This window comes from Lottia gigantea, assembly GCF_000327385.1.
Source record: "Lottia gigantea unplaced genomic scaffold LOTGIsca_22, whole genome shotgun sequence".
In the NCBI taxonomy this organism is placed as follows: domain Eukaryota; kingdom Metazoa; phylum Mollusca; class Gastropoda; family Lottiidae; genus Lottia; species Lottia gigantea.
In genome coordinates, this window is record NW_008708555.1 from 1,171,951 (window position 1) to 1,191,942 (window position 19,992).

Below are 19,992 nucleotides of genomic sequence, written 5' to 3' on the forward strand. Positions count from 1 at the left end.
TGTTTAAAATTTGTTCAAAAATTTGAGGCTTGCACATATGGATTTTTGTTACAATTTCTCACAAGAAGTTTCAATACACAGTGACCAAGATATCAAAGGAATCTTTCATAAGAATTCGTTCAAAAACAATTTGTAAATTTGACAAACAAAAATAAAATGGATATATTTAGAAAATATAAAGCAGGAACACTAGATAGGCCTACTATCTCTATTTCAGGTCTGAACACTGTTTCAAAGTAAATTGACCACGAATATAACAGTAATTTTTGTAACTGAATTTTTCTCCTCATCCTTTGCTTTTGTAATTTTAACTATTTATTGTTTTTACAACCACTTTCACCAATTGTGTGTGATCTTCATTTGCATCTGCATCTTTAATCAGAATGACTAGGGGCCTTCAAATCTGGATTCTATTTGAGTTAAGTTATCGAGATTAAGGCCCCAGGTTTATAACTACTAACAAGTAGCTCCCTGACCTGCAGGTGATGCTAGGAACTAATTCAATTTGAATTCTTGGAATTCAATAACAACTTGTCCACTTCATGATACAAATCACGTGAGATCTCACCGGTTAGAAGTTTATGCAAAAAAGGCGTCACTTTAGAATGACGTTCAATATTAGTACACTCCAAACATTCGGTAGTCTGTGAATTATTACAAGATTTATAGCCACGCAGATGCTGTTCCAACTCAGACATTCTATTTTTAGTACTTTGACCTCCGTTCAACTTTGAATATTGAGGAAAATTGAAATTTTTAGAATTTGTATATGCTGTCTGAACACCTATGGAGTTTGATGATGTCACAGTTTTCTTTGTTTTGTTCTGATCTTCACAAAAATCACTGTCACTTGATGAGCTGATATCGTCGTGAGCACTAGCCGGAGAAAGGCAAATTTTTCCAACTTGCGTACTGGAAACAGTCGGTGATTGTAAGCCCCCTTGTCTCGAAGCATGACAACAATTCCAAGATGGTGGATTATTGTCAGTTGTCTTGTTCGTATTAATGTTGCCTTTACAACATGAAGTCATGTGATTGTTTGAATTATTTAGAGATTGCTGATTGGTGGAAGTTATATTAATGTCTTGATTTTGATTGGATGGGAGTTGATACGATTTAGAGTAGCTGTCAATATTTAATACATCTGTGAAGTAATTTTGGTAGCTTTCTGTGTTCGGGGATCTTGGGTCTTCTACAGAATCTGGGATTAGTAAATCCTCAGGGCTGGATAACAAGTCTTGTTCAAATTCAGCGAGTAAGGCTTGAGTTTGATCTTCAGCTAATCCGTCACAATACTGTATATGGAGATCCAATAAATCATCTGGAAGTTCCACTTCGTGCGAATCATTGTCCAAGAATCTTTCATTCTTAGCAGAATCATTCACATTTACACCATTTTCCAAATTTTTCAAGAAAGCAAAATCCGATAAAGTTTTCACATTAATAGTCTGATAAACTGGTCTTGCTAAACCTTGACAACTGTGTCCATGACTACAAAATGTCTTTTTATATGGATCAGTTCTTTGAACAAAACGTGGTTGAGAGTTCATGACCTTTCGTGAAGTTAGATGGGCATTTTTCATGGAAATGGGAACCGTTTTCTTACATGTGGGAATATTCAAGGTTGCATTGCCCTCTAGCACAGCACTGAGCAAACTTTGATTGGATGAAACACAGGAAGTGGAGGTAGTGTAAAAACTAGATTTGGATTTACATTGAGCATTTTGATTCAGTGGAATGGATGAAGCTATTGGGGATGGACTGGATGTGGTTTTGGTTTTCAGAGGGGGTGGACTTTCACGATGGAGTAGGGATCGTAAGAGTGACCCAGATGAAAGATTTTGTTGGCAAGAGTCTGAATTCTTGGAAGGTAAAGGTCTTTCTTGCAAATTTTTAAATGGCACTGGCAATAACTGGCAAGATTTCTGCACTGGATTCTTTGGATTAAAAGTTTTATCAGTAATCTTTGGTGAAAAATTTGCATTTGTCACAATTTTGTTAGGAGAGGACATGCTCTGTCCATTTCGACCCTGGATACCATCAACTGTGTAAGGTAATTTTGAGAAGTGACCTGCTTCTATTGGCCTACTTCCTCCAGGAGAGGTCCCAACTGGGCTGGATAAACTTGTGGAAGGAAAATGATTAATGTTTTCCAGTAAATCATCTAAAATACCAAAATCATTATCAATGTCAATAGTAATAGATGATTCAGATTCCACTGGTGATGATTCTGTAGTCATCAAGATGTTGGATTCTTTACTCAATGGACACAACAGTGGATCTGAATTCTGTGTCAGGCTAGCTACGGAGGTAACCTTGACCTTCTCAATGGGAAGTAATGAAGAAGGTACTTCCAAATCCAAATCAAATAAATCATCTTCATCATCCTCTTCCATATTTAAGGTGGAATTATTTTCATCCATGATGTCTATTCCTGGATTCAGCATACTTTCTGTGACTGATGTCATGGTAACAGTAGGAGAACACCCTGGATATGAGGATGACTGAACATTTGACCAATCAGATATAGTCTTTTCTGTTGTCATGACTGAACTGCCTTGTGGTTTGCTTGTAACAGCGTTTGGTTGTACTACATTTATGATTGAATTAGATGATGGTTCATTCGTAGATGAATTTGCTTGTTGGCTTACTCCTGAGGAGACTGAGTTTGGTTGTATATCACTATTTTCAGTGTGGAAAGAATTTGACTGTATTTCAGTTGTGGCTGAGTTTGGTTGTATCTCAGTCTGACTCTGGGTTTGATCAGTTTGTGGTTTATTGTCTGCCTCTGTGATCGGTACAGGCTTAGTTGGGGTTGAGGTCAAGTCAATACAGCCATGTATTTGTGGATCAGGAATGCCATTTTGTTCTTCTTCATATTTCAAATATTTTTCACCGTCTTCCTTGCTGAAATGGACAGAAAGTTTTGTTAATGGATGCTTACACCACCTTACCTGCTCACTATTTTTATCCTGCATACTAAACACTGTATGATCAAATTTTGCAATTTATTTAAGAGACACGAGTCGTGATACATTTTAAGACATTTGCATACCAACTGATATCAGATTCAATGTAACCAAGGAAATGATGTCATAAGATTCCATACTCTTACAGACAGAGCAACAGTCTGTCTTTAATTAAGCTTCTGAAGATCTTGTATGGTTCTTGATCAAACCTCTGATCAAATAGCTGATCTAACCTAATTGGGTAGCTGTTTTTGAATCGTTCCTATCCATTTATATAATTTTATGTCAAAGACAAAGATAAATTCTCACCTGATGATGTAATTCATGCAGACAACATATTTCCCTTTATTTTCTGCGTCATAAATAATGGTAGCCTGAGTCTGCATCCAGACCCAATCACCACTTTTTCCCAGAAACCTGTAGTATTTACTGGTAGAAGCACCTTTGGCCAATACTGAAATACAACAAAGTTTTAAAAGTTTATAATGGGTCCTAAGCTAAATTTTAAATACTATTTCATGGTATAGTTATGGTATATTGGTTTTTTGACCATATACCAGTAGGTGTACAGGCATTTGTCCCCCCAGAAAAATAAATTGCACCCCGACTGAACACCCAAATTTCCACATATGATTTTTATACATTTTTCCCCAGAATATATGTCACCAATCAATTCTATTTTTTTAAATTTTCTGCAGAGTGAAGGAGAACCCCATCAGACCCTCCAAGGAAGATTCTATGATTGTGGAGCTCTCTATTTGCTGTCTAAGTTCTAGAAGCCTGGCACTGCCACTGCCATATACTAAGAATTGGCCAAGCATACAGGTGTCAAATGAACATTTTCCGAGGTTTCATGGTAAAAGTTATAGAAGCTTGAATGATAAGATTTAACATTAAACAAGTTTGTTTTGTTTGGGTCAAATCATGATACTTATTAAATAGAGAACTGGTAGTCTCCCTTTTTATAAAACAACAACATTATTCAAATCTTAATAAATGCCAAGATGCTATGCAAAAAACCTGAGCCATTCATACTTACAATTAGAATGGCAGCTGCTGATTTTTTTGACATCCAATGGATTATGGAACTGATAACAGGTTTTACCAATCAAATCTGTTGGCTCATAACCAATCAGGGTTACAATTCTGAAAAATATCAGCATTTTTGCTTGTTAAGAACTATCCACTATATAAAATCATAGCCTTTCAAAATAGAAAAATAGAGATTTTCTAAACTTTTCATGTGTATCAAGAAGACTGAAAACATTGATTTGCAATATTCAAATCATAAGTCAGAAGTATGTGTTTCTTGCAATTCCACTAAAACTAAAAGTTATTATTTTCTTTTGTAATTTTTATAATATAATTACAGGAACAACAGAGATATGAATGTAATCTCTTTATTACCACTCAACTCCCTAAATTTCAAATTTCTGCACATACATACCTTTTTTCACAGTAGATATAGGTCATATCCATATTATGGCGGCTCATAAACATCTGGCCTTCCATTCTAACTTCTAATATAGCTGAAGACTGAACAGGACAACAGATACACATCAATCCCTCGGTTGAATAACCTTTCGCTTTCTTCGATGGTCGTACTTTCACTTTACCAGACCACTTAGTCATCTGAAAATTTCATGTTAATTTAAGTTTTTGAACAGCATGTGAAAAAATTCCCCACTGTGATTATTAGATATGCTGACTATCTACAATAAACAACTCAAATATCAAATAGAAATCAAGCTTTGGAGGCTATTGGACATTTTTCAAAAAATCAAATGGCTTACCACTAAGGAATTATTCCTCAAAATTTTATCTTCAACTTTCCTGGTATTAGTTTTCATTTCAATACAGAAATTACGACTGTGAACTGTGGATAGAATTTCTGCAATATAAATAAATATAATACTTTAATTTGAATATTCATAACTCAAAGGGACATCCTCCTTTTCTATATACACGAGCACCTGAAATAATGTGCCTGTCGGGACCACTTATTAGTGACATAATTCGTAATACACAGAATGTCGTAGTACTCAGACATAAGAAGGAAATCAATCGGAAGTATTCAGACGTCAGATATCACAGTGTATAGACAACTATACATATCATCAATATCAAATTTAAATTTCCATCCCAATATTTTCATATTTTGTTTCATAGAATATTACCTTTTCATATTCTGTTGTATAGTTATGACACCTGACCATGTATTCTCAAAACAATCTTAGCACTAGGATGTCCTGGAATCAATGTTAGAAGATAAGAACCTAGGACATTCTAGCTCTAAGATCGTTTCGAGAATACCTGGTCAGATAAGTCCACTGATGAATATATACTATACTCTTACTGACCATCTTGGAGAATATAATTTTCATATATTCAATCTAAGAGGTAGTATTTTTTTGAAGAATATAAACATTACTCACCTGAAGGATCTTGATGGAGATGACATGATTTATGTGTTCGAACTTTAAGATGATTATGAATCTCATGATAGTAAGCAGGGGAGATAAATTCTGTTATAGAATGACTTATCATGTCCTCCTGAAAAATACAGAAATGGCATATTATTTCAGAATTTACTGCGGTATTAAAGATAGTGGACCACAGCCATATACGCCCACCATGGCATGAGGATGGTAAATATTCAAGATTTTGAGGCAAGGGCAATAACTCTGCTTCTAACGGTCGAAAATAGCTCACATTCGAACTTGATCTTAGTTTTATCAATATGTATACACATACCGAATTTAGTTTTTAGAGCGTTTACAAGCAAATGTTGACGGACGGACAGGGGTGCCGACAATATACGTCCATATAGAGAGATGTGGGCGTACAAAAACATAGATAATCAAAACTGACAAAATGCACCCTGATCCAGCTAGTTTTGAAAATTGAAATTAAGCTTGCCTATATTGGAGAGTTAAAGGGATTATAAAGAAGTTTTCTAAACATTTTATGCGTATCAGGAAAATTTTCCCATAGAAGTTTAGTGAATCTCTTAAAAATCCCTTTAACCTCCATTTCCTAAAAGTAGCTGTCCTGATGAGAGTTGTCTATCTAAAACATATCTCAATAACCAACCTGTGAATAGCCCAGGTGTTCTTCTACATTCTCTGATACAAACATAATCGTTCCTTTTTTAGTGAGAAACAACAGAAATCCACCATATGCTTGCAGCATTAAATTATTGTTGAACAAACTTGCTGGTGATTCCGGGATTGTTTTGATGGATTCAACTGTAAACACATAAGATTCATTAGAAAGACTTGAGAGAGGGGTCACAATAAGCATGTATCTGCAATCTTACTTTAATTAATATAAACAATTGGTGATTTACTGATATTGCTTGGCTTTTAGGCACATTCGGTCTGAAGCACTGTACATTCTGGAAACTTAGAGGAAAACTTATAAGTGGGAAGTTTTATTTAGGAAGATATTCTCAGTAATGACACTAAAAATTTGAAGCTCCTATATACCTATAAATTTCCTCTTTGCACTTTTTGTATGTAGAACACAAAGCCTTGCAGTAGTGGCTTAAAGATAAAAGATCATGGACATAAAAGATGCTGGACATTTGTTATCAGCAAAGTAAAGACAAGAACAACTCTACCTTCTAAATCTGAAGATTCTTGTGAGATCAAAGCTTCATCTTCCCTCCCTTCATCACCTGAACACATATCTACAAAATAGATAGAATAAACTATATACATATTGCTGCAACCTATCAAAATAAAATGTATATTGTTTGAAATTACCATCCTTTAAGGGAATGTGATGAAAATTTCATAAAATTGTGATTAAACAGTCTATATATGACTCTAAAAAGCAGAGAATATATTCAAAATACTAAAAGTGTATAAGCTATGATCTTTGTATTGAAATATCAATGTTTATGGATTTGTGAATTGTACACATTGTTTCATGTTTATGTAGTATTTTGATGGTTTTTGGTTTGATGTAATTTTGCTTTGGACCTGTTGGTATGTCTCTTAACAAGTAAATGTAATACAGAGTAGTTGTAAAGAAACTACTATAGACCTGTGCATTGTATTCACAATTCATTCATTCATTCATTCATAATCCATCTACCCTTCCATCAAATTAAACTAATAAGAACTGTTAAATCAGAAAACTTAAATCAATATGCACGTCCTCCCTCCATTCATTCATTCATTCATTCATTCACCTATAATTCTCAAGTAGATTGTATATACAATCAAGTGCTCCGGTTTGCGGTTCTGCACGACTTTAACTGAAATCAACCTTTTTCTGTTTATTACCCGTCTTCTCATTATAAATCCTGACTTACTCTTAGTTTCACTATGAAATCTTTTTCATTATAATTGTTTACAAATTATGTTAGGCTACAAAGCGCCCTCATTTCCCGTCAAAAATTTGAAAATCACCCGCCCAAGTAGAAAGCTCCTACCTTAATTGAGTGATTACAATCCACAAAATAGTTAAATCATAGAAATCTTAAATCAATATGCAAGAATTCTATTTTCATTCATCCCCAGCCTTTAATCAAATCAATCTAACCTGCAGAGACTCCAGTATATTAACCTTACTTGTATGTTACACAATAAAATATATTTCTCCAGACGATTTAAAATCAATATTTCATTCACTAACTTCCGAACTAGATATGATGAAATAAATTTACGAGTCCACATATCGGAGGTTAGGACTTTTTAATTTAATTGTGTTTTTTTTCTAGAGTTTTGAACCCCAAAACACCTTGATAATGTGATGAAGATTATGGTTTAGAAACACGTCAAATATTAAATCCTAGCAGTGACACCGCAAGCCTCCTAGAGCTGAGGGTATAAATAGGGGGCAGACTGACATTATGGGGGGACAACTGTCAAAGTTACGCTGTGGAAGGGTCATCGTAAGTTCCACTGGAGGGTCTACAGTGGTGCCCACCCCCTTCTCCCTCAACTTTTAACAATAGAATTGTCAAAGTTGAACGTTCACTTCAATTTATAACAATGGAACTGATGGATTTTATGCATTCTGCAAATGTATCTGCAAGTTTTGATGGAATGAAACAATCAAAGCTATCTTAATTTTCTGAGGAACTTTAACTTGAGAAGATGTAATTTTATAAGCTTATTTAATACTAGATAATAATATAAGGAAAGAGAACTGTGTTTTCTCTCTTGTATTTCTGACTCTGATATAATCTTAATTTAATTTGGCGGTAAAAAGACAATAAACAGATGTTATCATTATTCTCACCAGAAAACATAACTACCAGGTATGTATTATACAATCATATCATATACAAACTACAGATATTCTGATTTCCTTTTCGATATACATCATATATTATACACAGATTGATTCAAAAAATAACTTCTACTTTTCTTCCTCTGTCCAGCTGTCAATGGGTAATAAATAAGTCATTTTTCCTCATTATTCCAGTCAACCCATCTGTAAATGGGAATTATATACCAGTAAGTCATCTGCTCTCATTATTCCAGTTAACTCTGTTTTAAGTGAGAGAAGGTAATCTGGTAATTTCCCGTGGAAACTATCTTATGACCTTGACTAAATTCTTTTTATTTAATTTTCAAGTCTACCAGCTGTCAATAGGCATAGATAATTTGGGAAAGGGTCGTCACCAAGAGATATAACCCATCTAACTGAACAAGGGATACTTATCAAGTCATTTTCCTCTTTACTCCGTTTTACCCAGCTGTAAGTGGGTCTAGATAATCTGAGAAAGACCATGACCAGTAGAAGACAGAGAACCTTGAGATTGTAATAGATATGCTCCTTCCTTTTTCTAGAAACAAATTTGATGGATGTGTTTCCTTCATATGATAGTAAGTAATCTAAGACTCTGTGAATAAACCAGATTACTCTTAGAGAAATAATGCAGACCTTCTTAACATAAACACCGAAACGGGAATAACACCTGAATTTAAATGGCAGAGAACAGAAAGAATCAAAACAGCAGTATAGAAAACTCTATTGAGCTGATTAAATCAATAAGTATTCCATAATAACATCTGTGATTTCACATATAGACAAGGGCAACAACTCTTGTAATGTAAATTTGAGACAAAATGATCGAATAGAAGAAAAGGATGGTATTTTGAGCAATTTCCAAGATATATAACCCTTCATATGGTTAAGAGAAACAGAAAAAACAAATGAAAGAAACATGGATGTATCTAACTCAGAAAATAACCAGAAAACACCAGACCTACGATTTCAACACTAAGTTTATATCTTAATTTCTTTTTTTCTTCATGTTGTTCATCACAATTTCAACAACTTTTTTTCAAGGTGGTCTATAATAAATACAACCTATTTCATATAAATAAACCTGATTTTAAAGAAATTATTTTAATTTCTGGTCTTTTTGATGTTCCTGGATACCCTGACACAATTTTAAACATCTTCTTTTGATCAAAATGTTCCATAATCAATAAAACCTAATTCATTTAACACAGACTCTTTCTTTAGAAATCATTTCAATTTCAGGTATTTAAGTTGTTCCTCAAAATTTTAAAAATCTCTTGATCAAGGTGGTCTATTACAAATGTATCATAGAATATGATGCATATAACACAGAATATTTCTTTAGTTTTCATTTAAATATCTCTTCTTTTTGTTGTTTCTCACAATTTCAACATCTTTAGGTGAAAATGTTTCATAATTCAAATCTAATTCATATAACACAGATTGATTCTACAGATTTCATTATAATTTCTATTCAGTTGAGGCTTTTCCTCGAAATCCCATCATCATTGCAAATGTGAGCAGCAATAAATCTAATGCAAAAACAGTGACAAATGAATGCACATTTGAAGCTCAGAATTGCCATTTTTAAAGATAGGTAATACAGTTATAAATCTACACCCCATAGTATTTGGCTCACTTTAAAAGCACATTTTCGATTTAACTATCTGGTAAATGCATTATGTAAAGATATTATTCTTAGATTATATCTGCATTGCACTTTTTTTATTTTCACATTTGTAGAATATGCAGGTATTGCAATGAAGGTTGTGTCTGATAAGCATTTTACATCTTGTTTACCCTTGATAGAAAACTAGGTTACTAATACATAAACATATGAAATAAAAAGTGATTTTTATGTAATGAAAAAAAGCACCTTATGATCTGTCTTAACAGAACATTGACTAAATCTTTCATACTTTCAATCTAAATCTATTTTTATTTGTGCTTGACTGAGTTTAGTTATTTTGATTAGTTATATTGGGAGTGTGAATATAATTGAAAAAAAGCTCGTACTCTGCATAAACCTTGCTATCTTAGATACACTGGGATGAAAGCACTTTCTACTTCTACAAAACTTGTTTCCTTCATCTGAAACCTGGTTTTGTCTCTCTTTTCCAAATTGAATGATATAGGACTCAAAAAGAACATGCCATCCACTTTGAAAAAGGCCCTTAACTCTTTCATGTGAAATCTCATTTCGTCCCTTCATTTCATTTTGAATGCATTATCGAGTAAATTGTGGTTTTGATAGAGTTTAATCTATATTAAATAATTTGAATAACAATTTATCACAACATATTTTAGTTTGGCTTAATTAAGTTAAATTTTGATTCAGATTTTTAAAAAATTCAGTAGCAATTTAAAATGTTTCATTAGTAACCATTAAATATACAATTTGATTCGTAGATCGTTGTGATAAATTTTAATTTTGGCTGATCATAAGAAATATGTTGCTTTCTTCATGTTGTACAATGTACCTTTAATGTATGTAAAGTGCATAATCAACATTTTTAGTTATAATCTGCTATAACAATCTATGCAATTACCTTCACCAACCTTGACAGAAAGTACGCTGAACTTGTAATGACTGATTCTGTCATCATCATACATTCGTGAAAAAAGAACGAAAAGTGTGTCATTTCTTTTTTATGTTAAACTTGAAAGAAGTATGCCAATTCTTGACAAAACATCTTGCATAATATATAATATACATACGTCATGATATCTTTCTTGTCTTATAAGAAAAATTGTGATTTATGTTTTTGGTAACCTTGGCTGAAAGTATGCCATTTCTTTTTTATTGTGTATAGAAATATGCCAATTCTAAAAAGAAATTCCTCATGTTTAAATTGTGTGTCATTTTACCTGAAGGTTTACATAGGATTCACTTTCATTTGTCACTTGGATTTTCGTTTGATACCTTGATTCTCGTCCAGTTCACTTCATGTACAATGAACATGTCCATTTCTCAAATCATGTATACCATTCGTGAGCTCATTCAAGAAATGAAGTGAACCAATTGAAATTATAAAATGAACGCCTATGTAAGCAGTCCATTGAAAACACATGGTTAATTCCTTTGGTCATGAATAACTTGTGAAACGTGACACGTGAAAAATGAATCTTTAATTCCTATGCAACATCTCCCTTATAAGCAACAATGTAATTTAGATTTTAGGTAACCTTGGCTGAAAGTATGCCATCTTTTTTAGAGTGTGAAGAATTATGCCAATTCTTACATACTACTTCATCTTTCCACACCATGATATCATCACCGTATCTTATACGCAAAAATGTAATGTATATTTTAGCTGTCTGAAAGTATGCCATCTTTTTTAGAGTGTGAAGAATTATGCCAATTCTTACAAGAAACTTACATACTACTTCATCTTTCCACACCATGATATCATCACTGTATCTTATACGCAAAAAATGTAATGTATATTTTAGCTGTCTGAAAGTATGCCATTTCTTTTTTAGAGTGTGCACGCAGTATGCCAATTCTTAAAAGAAATTCTTACATAAGTTAAATGAGAAAATGAGAGCAGTTAATGAGGTGATGTTAAATGATAATGATGATGAATATCAAGTTACCACATTAATTCCTTCTTTTATATATATGTTGTATAAAGTGGAGACCAATTCATCGGCTTATTTCCCGTGCTCATTAAAGCACGCGGATAAGATTGTCTTATTTCAAGTTTTAGAACTACAAAAACTGTACGAAAATCACACAATCCCTTCAAATAGATAAGACAAGACCTCAAACAAAAAATTTAAACTTTCATTTATTTCGCTCACAAGCTTATCCTCTCTCTGAAATTTGGGGAATACGAAAGTCAACCATCTTGTTGATGTAGTCTCAGTCTCCAAGACATCTTCTGTTGCAGTTGTGTGTAGACAAAGAGGGACAGAGTGACCAAGTCTACTGTATAATTATGGCGTCATGTACAAATATTCAAAATTCTCTTTAAATAACTTTCAAACATAGATAATTATGGATGAACTTGGATTTGATGGCTCAAATTTTGACAGTAAGCTAAACATTATTACTGATTAGTTTAGCAGAACAATTCTTTTTTCTGAGACTAAGGTACAAGTTACTCTACACCTGTCCCTTTAACAAAAGGGGTCAAAAATCTCTGACACAGTCAACAATTGTACACATATATATAGTATTTCTCATCAATACAAAATAAAATTATTTCCAAATTATAAGAAATATAATAAATTTCCAGTCAGTCCGAACTCTGATAAACTATCTTTGATTTCGCCCACGTGTAATTTTCAGACTGAAGAAAAATTAATCTGCCTGAATGAATTGATCAAGATCTGTATAGTTGATAAATTAAGGAAGTTTCCATCCTCTTGATCTCTCAGACTTTTATAGACAATCAGACGACTTATTATTAACTAAACTACTAAAATATAACTTCTTCATTAGCTAAACTTACAAAAATATAACTATTATAAGCGAAACCAACAAATATACGACTTCCTATTACCTTAATTGACCAAAATAATCTATATCAGTCATCCATCTTTGTTTTCTGTTAACCACTGATAATCTTGAAGGTGTGATTCCATTTATTTCAGCATTAGTCTCATAATAAACTTGGAAATTTAATAGTTATTGGATGATTGCTGTTGTAGGTCCTTGGATAATTTCTTTCGTTCAGACAATCAGTAATTTTGTCTCTCTAAGTGCTTTAATGATAGCATTCAACAATTAAAAATACGAATCTGATTGGTTTTGCTGGTATCTTAACAATTTGATCAAATCTTTCATAGCAAGCATACAATTATAACTTATGAAAGCCTTAGCATTACATTCATAATTATAAGGTATATCACCATGCATGTAACGACAGTGGCAGAGCCGCAGAGTGGGCAGCCGCACCCCCTCACAGCCCAGAAAACAAGTTTGTCGTAGCAAAAATCTCTAACTAGGTTAGAAATTCGGGCAATCTCTGATATTTCACCCCCCACTCGGACGTAAAACTGTGTAACAATAATGTTTATTGGCTGTTACTAACAATATCAACTGCAATGATGTAACTATAAATATGTTGGCACTGTTATACTTTGATTGTTATAAAATATGTCTATAATGGAATCAACATTTGCAACAATTAACAATTACTTTCTTTAAATAGAAATGTTGCTTTTTCTAATAAAAAATAATTTTTCAAGTTCACCTTTGCAAAACAGCTTTACTAATAAGTAAGTAAGTTACTATTTCTCAAAAAAATTTGGACCATGTCAAACTGTCTTTAATCTTAAAAAGATTGTAAAGAGGTTTCATAAAGTTTTTGTGGTTCTTGTAATTTCACTTAAACTTAGCGTTTAATGACTTCATTAGCAGCTTAGATTAACGGTGCAAATCAATGCTATCAGTGTCACTGATACACAAAAAAGTTTACAAACCTCTTTACAATCCATTTAATATCTAAAATAGTGCTGTACAGCCAACTTCACTTAAAAAATACATATTAAGCACCAACAAAATATAACAAGGAATAATATAGAAGCTTATTTGAGTATTTTGTTGCATGATATTTTGATCTTAGCTCATGGATGACAGAAAAATGAAAGGTTTCATTCTATTCTAAGAGTGAGTCGTGTTCAAGAAGAATAATTTAAATTCTCTTGAGCCCGATTTCTAATTTTCAACTCCGAGAATCATAAACAGTTTTTGCTTTCACAAATCAATAGTTAAGAGACAAAATCACATCTTCCAAGGACACACATTAATCCGATGTTTTCATCAATTTTCTGTTTTTTTTTTTTTTAACAGATTAACTCTTTTATTCAAGACTGAAGGAATCATTCAATGGCTACTAAATAAATCTAAAACCATCCAATTAAAGACTAAGTAAATGGAAAATAGAAGATAACAATGCAGTAGCGACATACATGTGTACAGGTCAGGAAAAAAACTCTAGAGATTTGCCTTGAAAACTCTGGAGATTGGGTGAAAAGTTGGAGATTTTTCCAAAGTGCGTAAAGTCGTGAATTTGAAACTCCAAATTAATTCTGGTTTTTTTTTTAAATAAGCCGTAAGCCTTGTAAATTAATGGTATCTGAGGAATGACATCAGAGAATCCAAGCCTTGATCTTCCAGAATAAATGAAAGGAAATTGGTTAGTCTCCTTCTGATGTTCAATCAACTCACTCTTTTCCAAGTGTTTCTAATGAACATACTGGCATCACATTTCTTGTAAGCTTCTTTTTGTTGTTGTCTGTGTCAGATATGGGAGTCTTGTCAAGTTGTTTGTGACAATGGTTCATGTAAGCAGTAATGGTGGAGGCCATGTTGGCATTAGGATTGACCTGAATTGACCCTGCATGTGTTGCAAAACATTGCCTTGTGAGTTAACACGTTACAAGAATTGTAACTAAATGGAAAGAAACTTGACCAGAACATTATCGAAAATTTATATCTTAATTCTTAAACCCTGATATAGATTGCATTAAATGAAGATTTTGTGAAAGCCAGATGTAAAATGTGTAAAAAACCTGATGAAATCTAGAGTTATAAAGCTATAAATGGAACTATAATCTCAATATTTTTTGCAGATCATGTTCTGATAATGATTGCTTAGAGCCAAACATGCAGTTAGTTAAAATATAAACATGCAGGGAATATCTATTAGAGCTTATTTCTCTATTTCATGACCTTCCCTTGATGCCTGAGGCCAATTTTTCACTTAGTTAACATGAATGCAACAAATAAATTATTTTAAAGCTAATCCTCACTATTTCTCTATTACTTGACCTTCCTTGAATGACCTTAGCACAGCTTCAGGCCTTTAAATCATAAATGTAGGGAACATGTTGAGAGCTAAATCTGCTTATTTCTGAATGTGGAATGCCTTAAACCATGTCTTACATTGCAGCTAATTAATGCACTATAGCAAAATATTATATCAAAAGATACATCTGAATATCCAACCCTCCTATATTTGTACGAATGTTAAATGGATTGTAAAGAGGATTTCTAACTTTGTTATCGGGGACACTGATAGCATCGATTTGCAATTTCACTTAAACTAAGTGTATTATGACGTTACAACCTTAAGCAAATGACAACATTAATGTTATGTCATATTATGTCAACTCAAAACAACCACTTCACTTGCCACTGGGGTATATGTCATATAATAATGTGGCAAATTGTGCTGAAAGGGTTAAATTTATGGATATTTCTGATCATCAAGTGTGATACTGAATGCTTCAACAGCTGCTTGGGTATCTGTCAAATAATAATGTGGCAAATAGCGCTAAAAGGGTTAAATTCATGGATTTTGGTGCAGATAACTGCCAGATACGAAATGCATTAACTCAATCCTGGTATAGTTAGATCATGAAAGCAGTGAACTGAGGTTTATCCCACAGTGACATAAAAGCTATGATATCATTCCATTGTACTGCCTATAACCCACGTCTAGTATCATGAGGTTAATCGTGAAGCTTTTAACAATATTTATGTAAACTCTAGTGTTATACAAATTGAAATCAGATAATTCCTGAGAGCTTACTACAGTCCAATTTCGTGCCTTTAACCTCATCTCAATCATAAGCAAATCAAAGCAATAAGTTTACTAGAGCTTTGTGATCATGCACACATAAGTGTTTCATAACTGTACAGGCTATATACCTGTTTGAGGGCAATCTAATTTTCCAGAAAATTTAGAAGGGCAAAGCAAGACGCCCGAGCACCGAAGGCACAAGTCTGCCAGAGGTTTTTTCCGTTGCTGCCTGAAAAGGATAATATTTGGGTCACCTTCGCTTATGAAGTGTTTCCAAGATTAAAAGTACTTTGTTGCTTGTATTTGACAGCCCCAAACTAATCCTTTAATGTGAGCTATTTGAAATTAGTAATAAGTGACATAAAAGACTTCAATCCTGTAATTCTAAGAAGTTTAATGCATAAGTTCAACTGAATTAAACAGCCTCAAATGTAAATCTCAGAGCTTCAAATCAATCCCAACATCAGAGCTATGTTTTGAAAGGAATAAACCTGTGGTTTATCCAAGAATTAAAGTAGGCTATAGCTAAAACCTTATAGCATGACAATCAGTTGGTTGGTCAATAGAATAAAAAAAGCTGACTCTAGCACTAATAGAAAATCAATAGAAGTTGAGAATTACTGGGAGTAAATGTGATTAAAAGAGAAGGCTATTCCTCCCCCAGGTTCACTGAAAACCATTAAATATGTTCATGATAGCGTTAGAAACATGTAATTTAGACTCTTAACACAACACCTACAAATTATTGAGTGTTTTAAAGAATCTTTCTCATGTACCAGCTTATATTGCCACACACCTTTGTCATAATACATGAATTGAGAGAGCACCTCACATCATCACAAGCTGTGGATGAAACAAATTTTTGGGGTTGTGAAAGGTCCAGGGGAATGCTTCAGGGGTGTGAAGTCTGAAAAAGGTTGTGAACCACTGCATTATAAGAGTGGATACAGTCGTCTTAATATTTGTTTTACCAGCCTAGTTCCAGCAAACAACTGGACTTTCCAGAAATCTGACAATTACTTTGAAGTGTTGATTTGTTCATTGATTGACAGAATGTTTTATTTGACCAATCAAATCTAGTAGCAATCATACTTTAGTCTCAGAAACACAAATTTTTTTAGCAAAACTAATCAGTAATAGTGTTCACAGCTCACCGTCGAAATTTCAAACTTCAAATCAATGTGTGTCCAGAATTATCCGCAATAGAAAAGAAATATATAGAAATAATGAGTAAAATTCCTAGTTTAAAGTATTTTTTAAGGAATTATGAGATTTTCGTACATTTCTACTACTTCTGAAAAATATTAACAAATATTCAACATCAACCCCCTTAAAAACGGGGAATAAGATTGTCATATTAAATCTTTATTCTCATCAGTTAGAGTCAATTATTATAACTATATCAATTTGAATTCCAAGCCTGCAAGTAGAAGCACTCAAATCCTATTTTCAGTCAGCAATCAATTATATCAATAAATCAGAAGAAATTCCAGACCAAGTCGCGGTAATTTAGCCTGAGAGACTTATTGTCTATTGTCTGAATTAGATACCCTTCATGACATTTACAATTCATAGGACTTTATTAACAGTAATATGGGAGCAGGATGCAGAATTCAGACGTCTTGATTAACAGTTACTACATCAGAGCAGGATACAGAATTCAGACCTCTTGATTAACAGTTACTACATCAGAGCAGGATGCAGAATTCAGACGTCTTGATTAACAGTTACTACATCAGAGCAGGATGCAGAATTCAGACCTCTTGATTAACAGTTACTACATGCTGGAAATGTGGAAGAAACAAATTTTAGGGGTGTGAAAGCCTCAAATGATTGCTCCAGGGGTGTGAAGGCTGTAAAAAGGTTGGGAACCACTGCCCTATCAGGAGGAACTAATGAGGATATTTACTCAGACCTAATAGGTTCAATCAGCTCATATTTCTATGTATTATGATTTTCTGTTCTCAAATTGTATTCTCCACTTGTCATGAATGTAATTTTGCTTAGTATAAAAGGTAAGTAAATAAATAAACTGCTGATTGGTGGTGAACGACGAAAGACATGTAATCATTAGTATGTTTTTAAATTTTATTTACATGTCACTTTTTATATTCATATGTTACATTCATTCATTCAAGTCTGTTTTTGTACCCTTATGAATTTTATTAACAAGTAATTTTTATTTTTAATAATTATAATATCATATGCTACATTCATATCTTCAGTCTGTTTTTGTACCCTTATGAACTTATTTACACATCTTATTTTTAATATTCAGATGCTAACATAATTTCCTTGAAGTTATCACCTAGGTAACTGTAATGTAGGTGAATATTCAAATATCCTAGTGGAATAATTTGTAACTATAGCAACAATCTAATTACTGCAGTTGTTAAGAAAGTAATTAGCATGACACTAAAAAAAGAAATCTAGTCTGAAATTTGTCACGCAAATTGTTAAATCAAAGGGACATACTCGTCTAAATATTTGCTTTGACAAGTGATTATATTTCTATGAAATTATGGACAACCCAGCCATCATTTATTCCTTTTGTACTGTGATACAGGCAGCTGAAATTGGCTTCTGTTATTGAAAAACTATAAACCAAAGGATGTAACTTGAAATGTCTGACTGAAAAGTCTTCCATCATTAATGCTCCTAATAACAAATGTTCCGAACTTGTCTCCAAATGTAGACATGAGAATAAGTTCTACTTGCCAAACTTTAGTAGGTACGCAGGCTGATAATAGGTAAGTTGTATAAAGATTCCATAGCATGAAATTCTGAGTAACAACATGACTAAGTTTTAATATTTCTTTCTAAACGGATGAGTCAATGTCCACTAGATGGGCCCTTAATCGGCCCTCCCACCTTATGGTTCCTAGAAACGCCACTGCAAAGAAACTCTCTTCTCTTCAGCAATATAACCTACTAGCCTAGGTGTCTGGTTGGCAAGAAAAATTCTTACTTACTCTACCAAATTGTTAGGAGCACAGACCAAAACAATTCAATAAAAGGATTTTATTACAAAAGAACACTGTAACTTTGTTTCCATGAAATTAAAAATAGTTTCGTCGCTTCTAACATAAACAAATGACAAAATAAAAAGCTACTTCTGTGAAGATTATTGATTCCGGCAAACAAAAAGATTAAATTAATTCCCAGAATCTTTTTCTGGATTTGATGTCTCAATAATCTAAATTCTACAGTCTTTACGCTACAAAAATATCTTTATTTTATCATTTGTTACAGGTTAGTCTGGATTCCAAAAGACTGAATCACTTCCACGGACACAAGTTTGGTTGTTTTGGTAGCAAGTTTTGCTGAACTCTTTGCTGAAACAGCTGTTGGCTGGTTAGATACCTTCACTTGGTGCAATAGTCGTTTGAAATCTAAACAATTTGGTGCCATGAATGTCTGCATGTTTTAGCAAATTTGTGTGATGGTTTTTTGCTGGTTTAGATAAATTGTTGCTATTGTCGTTTGCTTTTCTGATCTCACCAGTTTGGTGCAATGATTGTTTGCTTGGCATAGCAATTTTCTTGCAATGGTTTTTAGCAGTTCTCATTAGTTTGGATTTTTGCTGATTTCACCAGTTTGTAGGCTGTAGCAATGGTTCTTTGCTTGTCTTGGCAATTTGGTACAATGACTTCAAATCCTCTTAGAAACCATTAAGGTTTCTGACCATCGTTTATTTCAGGTTAGCTAAAGTAATCAGTATTGTTAACAAATTATGTGACTATTAATGTCTAGACTAGACAGTCAATTACACTTCCAAATCAATTTCTAGCCTTATATTGGATTGTTGACATTGTTCAGACTATCAGGAGGGATATTAAATTATATCACTTTTGCAGGTCAAAAACAAAGAAAGACCATTCAAAATATGGAAAAGAAAAAAAGGAAACAACTATATTTTACAAGGATATTAAGTTAAAGATCTTTTCTACCAGCTGGTCCTTGGCCAAATCTCTTGGCATTGATCTTTCCTGGATTAACTGTGTTCATTTACAACTGGGTCGAATTATGAGTGAAGATGACTTATTAAAGGTCATTGGACGATCACACGCCGATCGAGATTGAACCCACAGCCCCCATTTGCTCCAACCAATGACCTCATGTAAAGAACCAACGCTCTAACCGACTGTGCTATAGATCCTCATAATATTTAACCAAACTATTTGTTTGAAGATGTGTTCAGGCTAACAACATGCAACATCTGA

The 19,992-nt window shown here is 33.2% G+C and overlaps 1 protein-coding gene across 1 annotated transcript; it reads right to left on the bottom strand.

Annotated features, from left to right (window-relative positions):
• Nucleotides 1–500: 500 nt before the first annotated feature.
• On the bottom strand, nucleotides 501–11,639 carry LOTGIDRAFT_159865 (hypothetical protein; the record flags this gene model as incomplete). The annotated part of the gene is made up of 9 exons (XM_009054568.1): nucleotides 501–2,907; nucleotides 3,279–3,423; nucleotides 4,009–4,115; nucleotides 4,417–4,601; nucleotides 4,763–4,860; nucleotides 5,405–5,522; nucleotides 6,063–6,217; nucleotides 6,592–6,660; nucleotides 11,615–11,639. The coding sequence occupies 9 exons, from the start codon at nucleotides 11,637–11,639 to the stop codon at nucleotides 501–503; spliced, it is 3,309 nt and encodes a 1,102-aa protein (XP_009052816.1).
• Nucleotides 11,640–19,992: the final 8,353 nt, after the last annotated feature.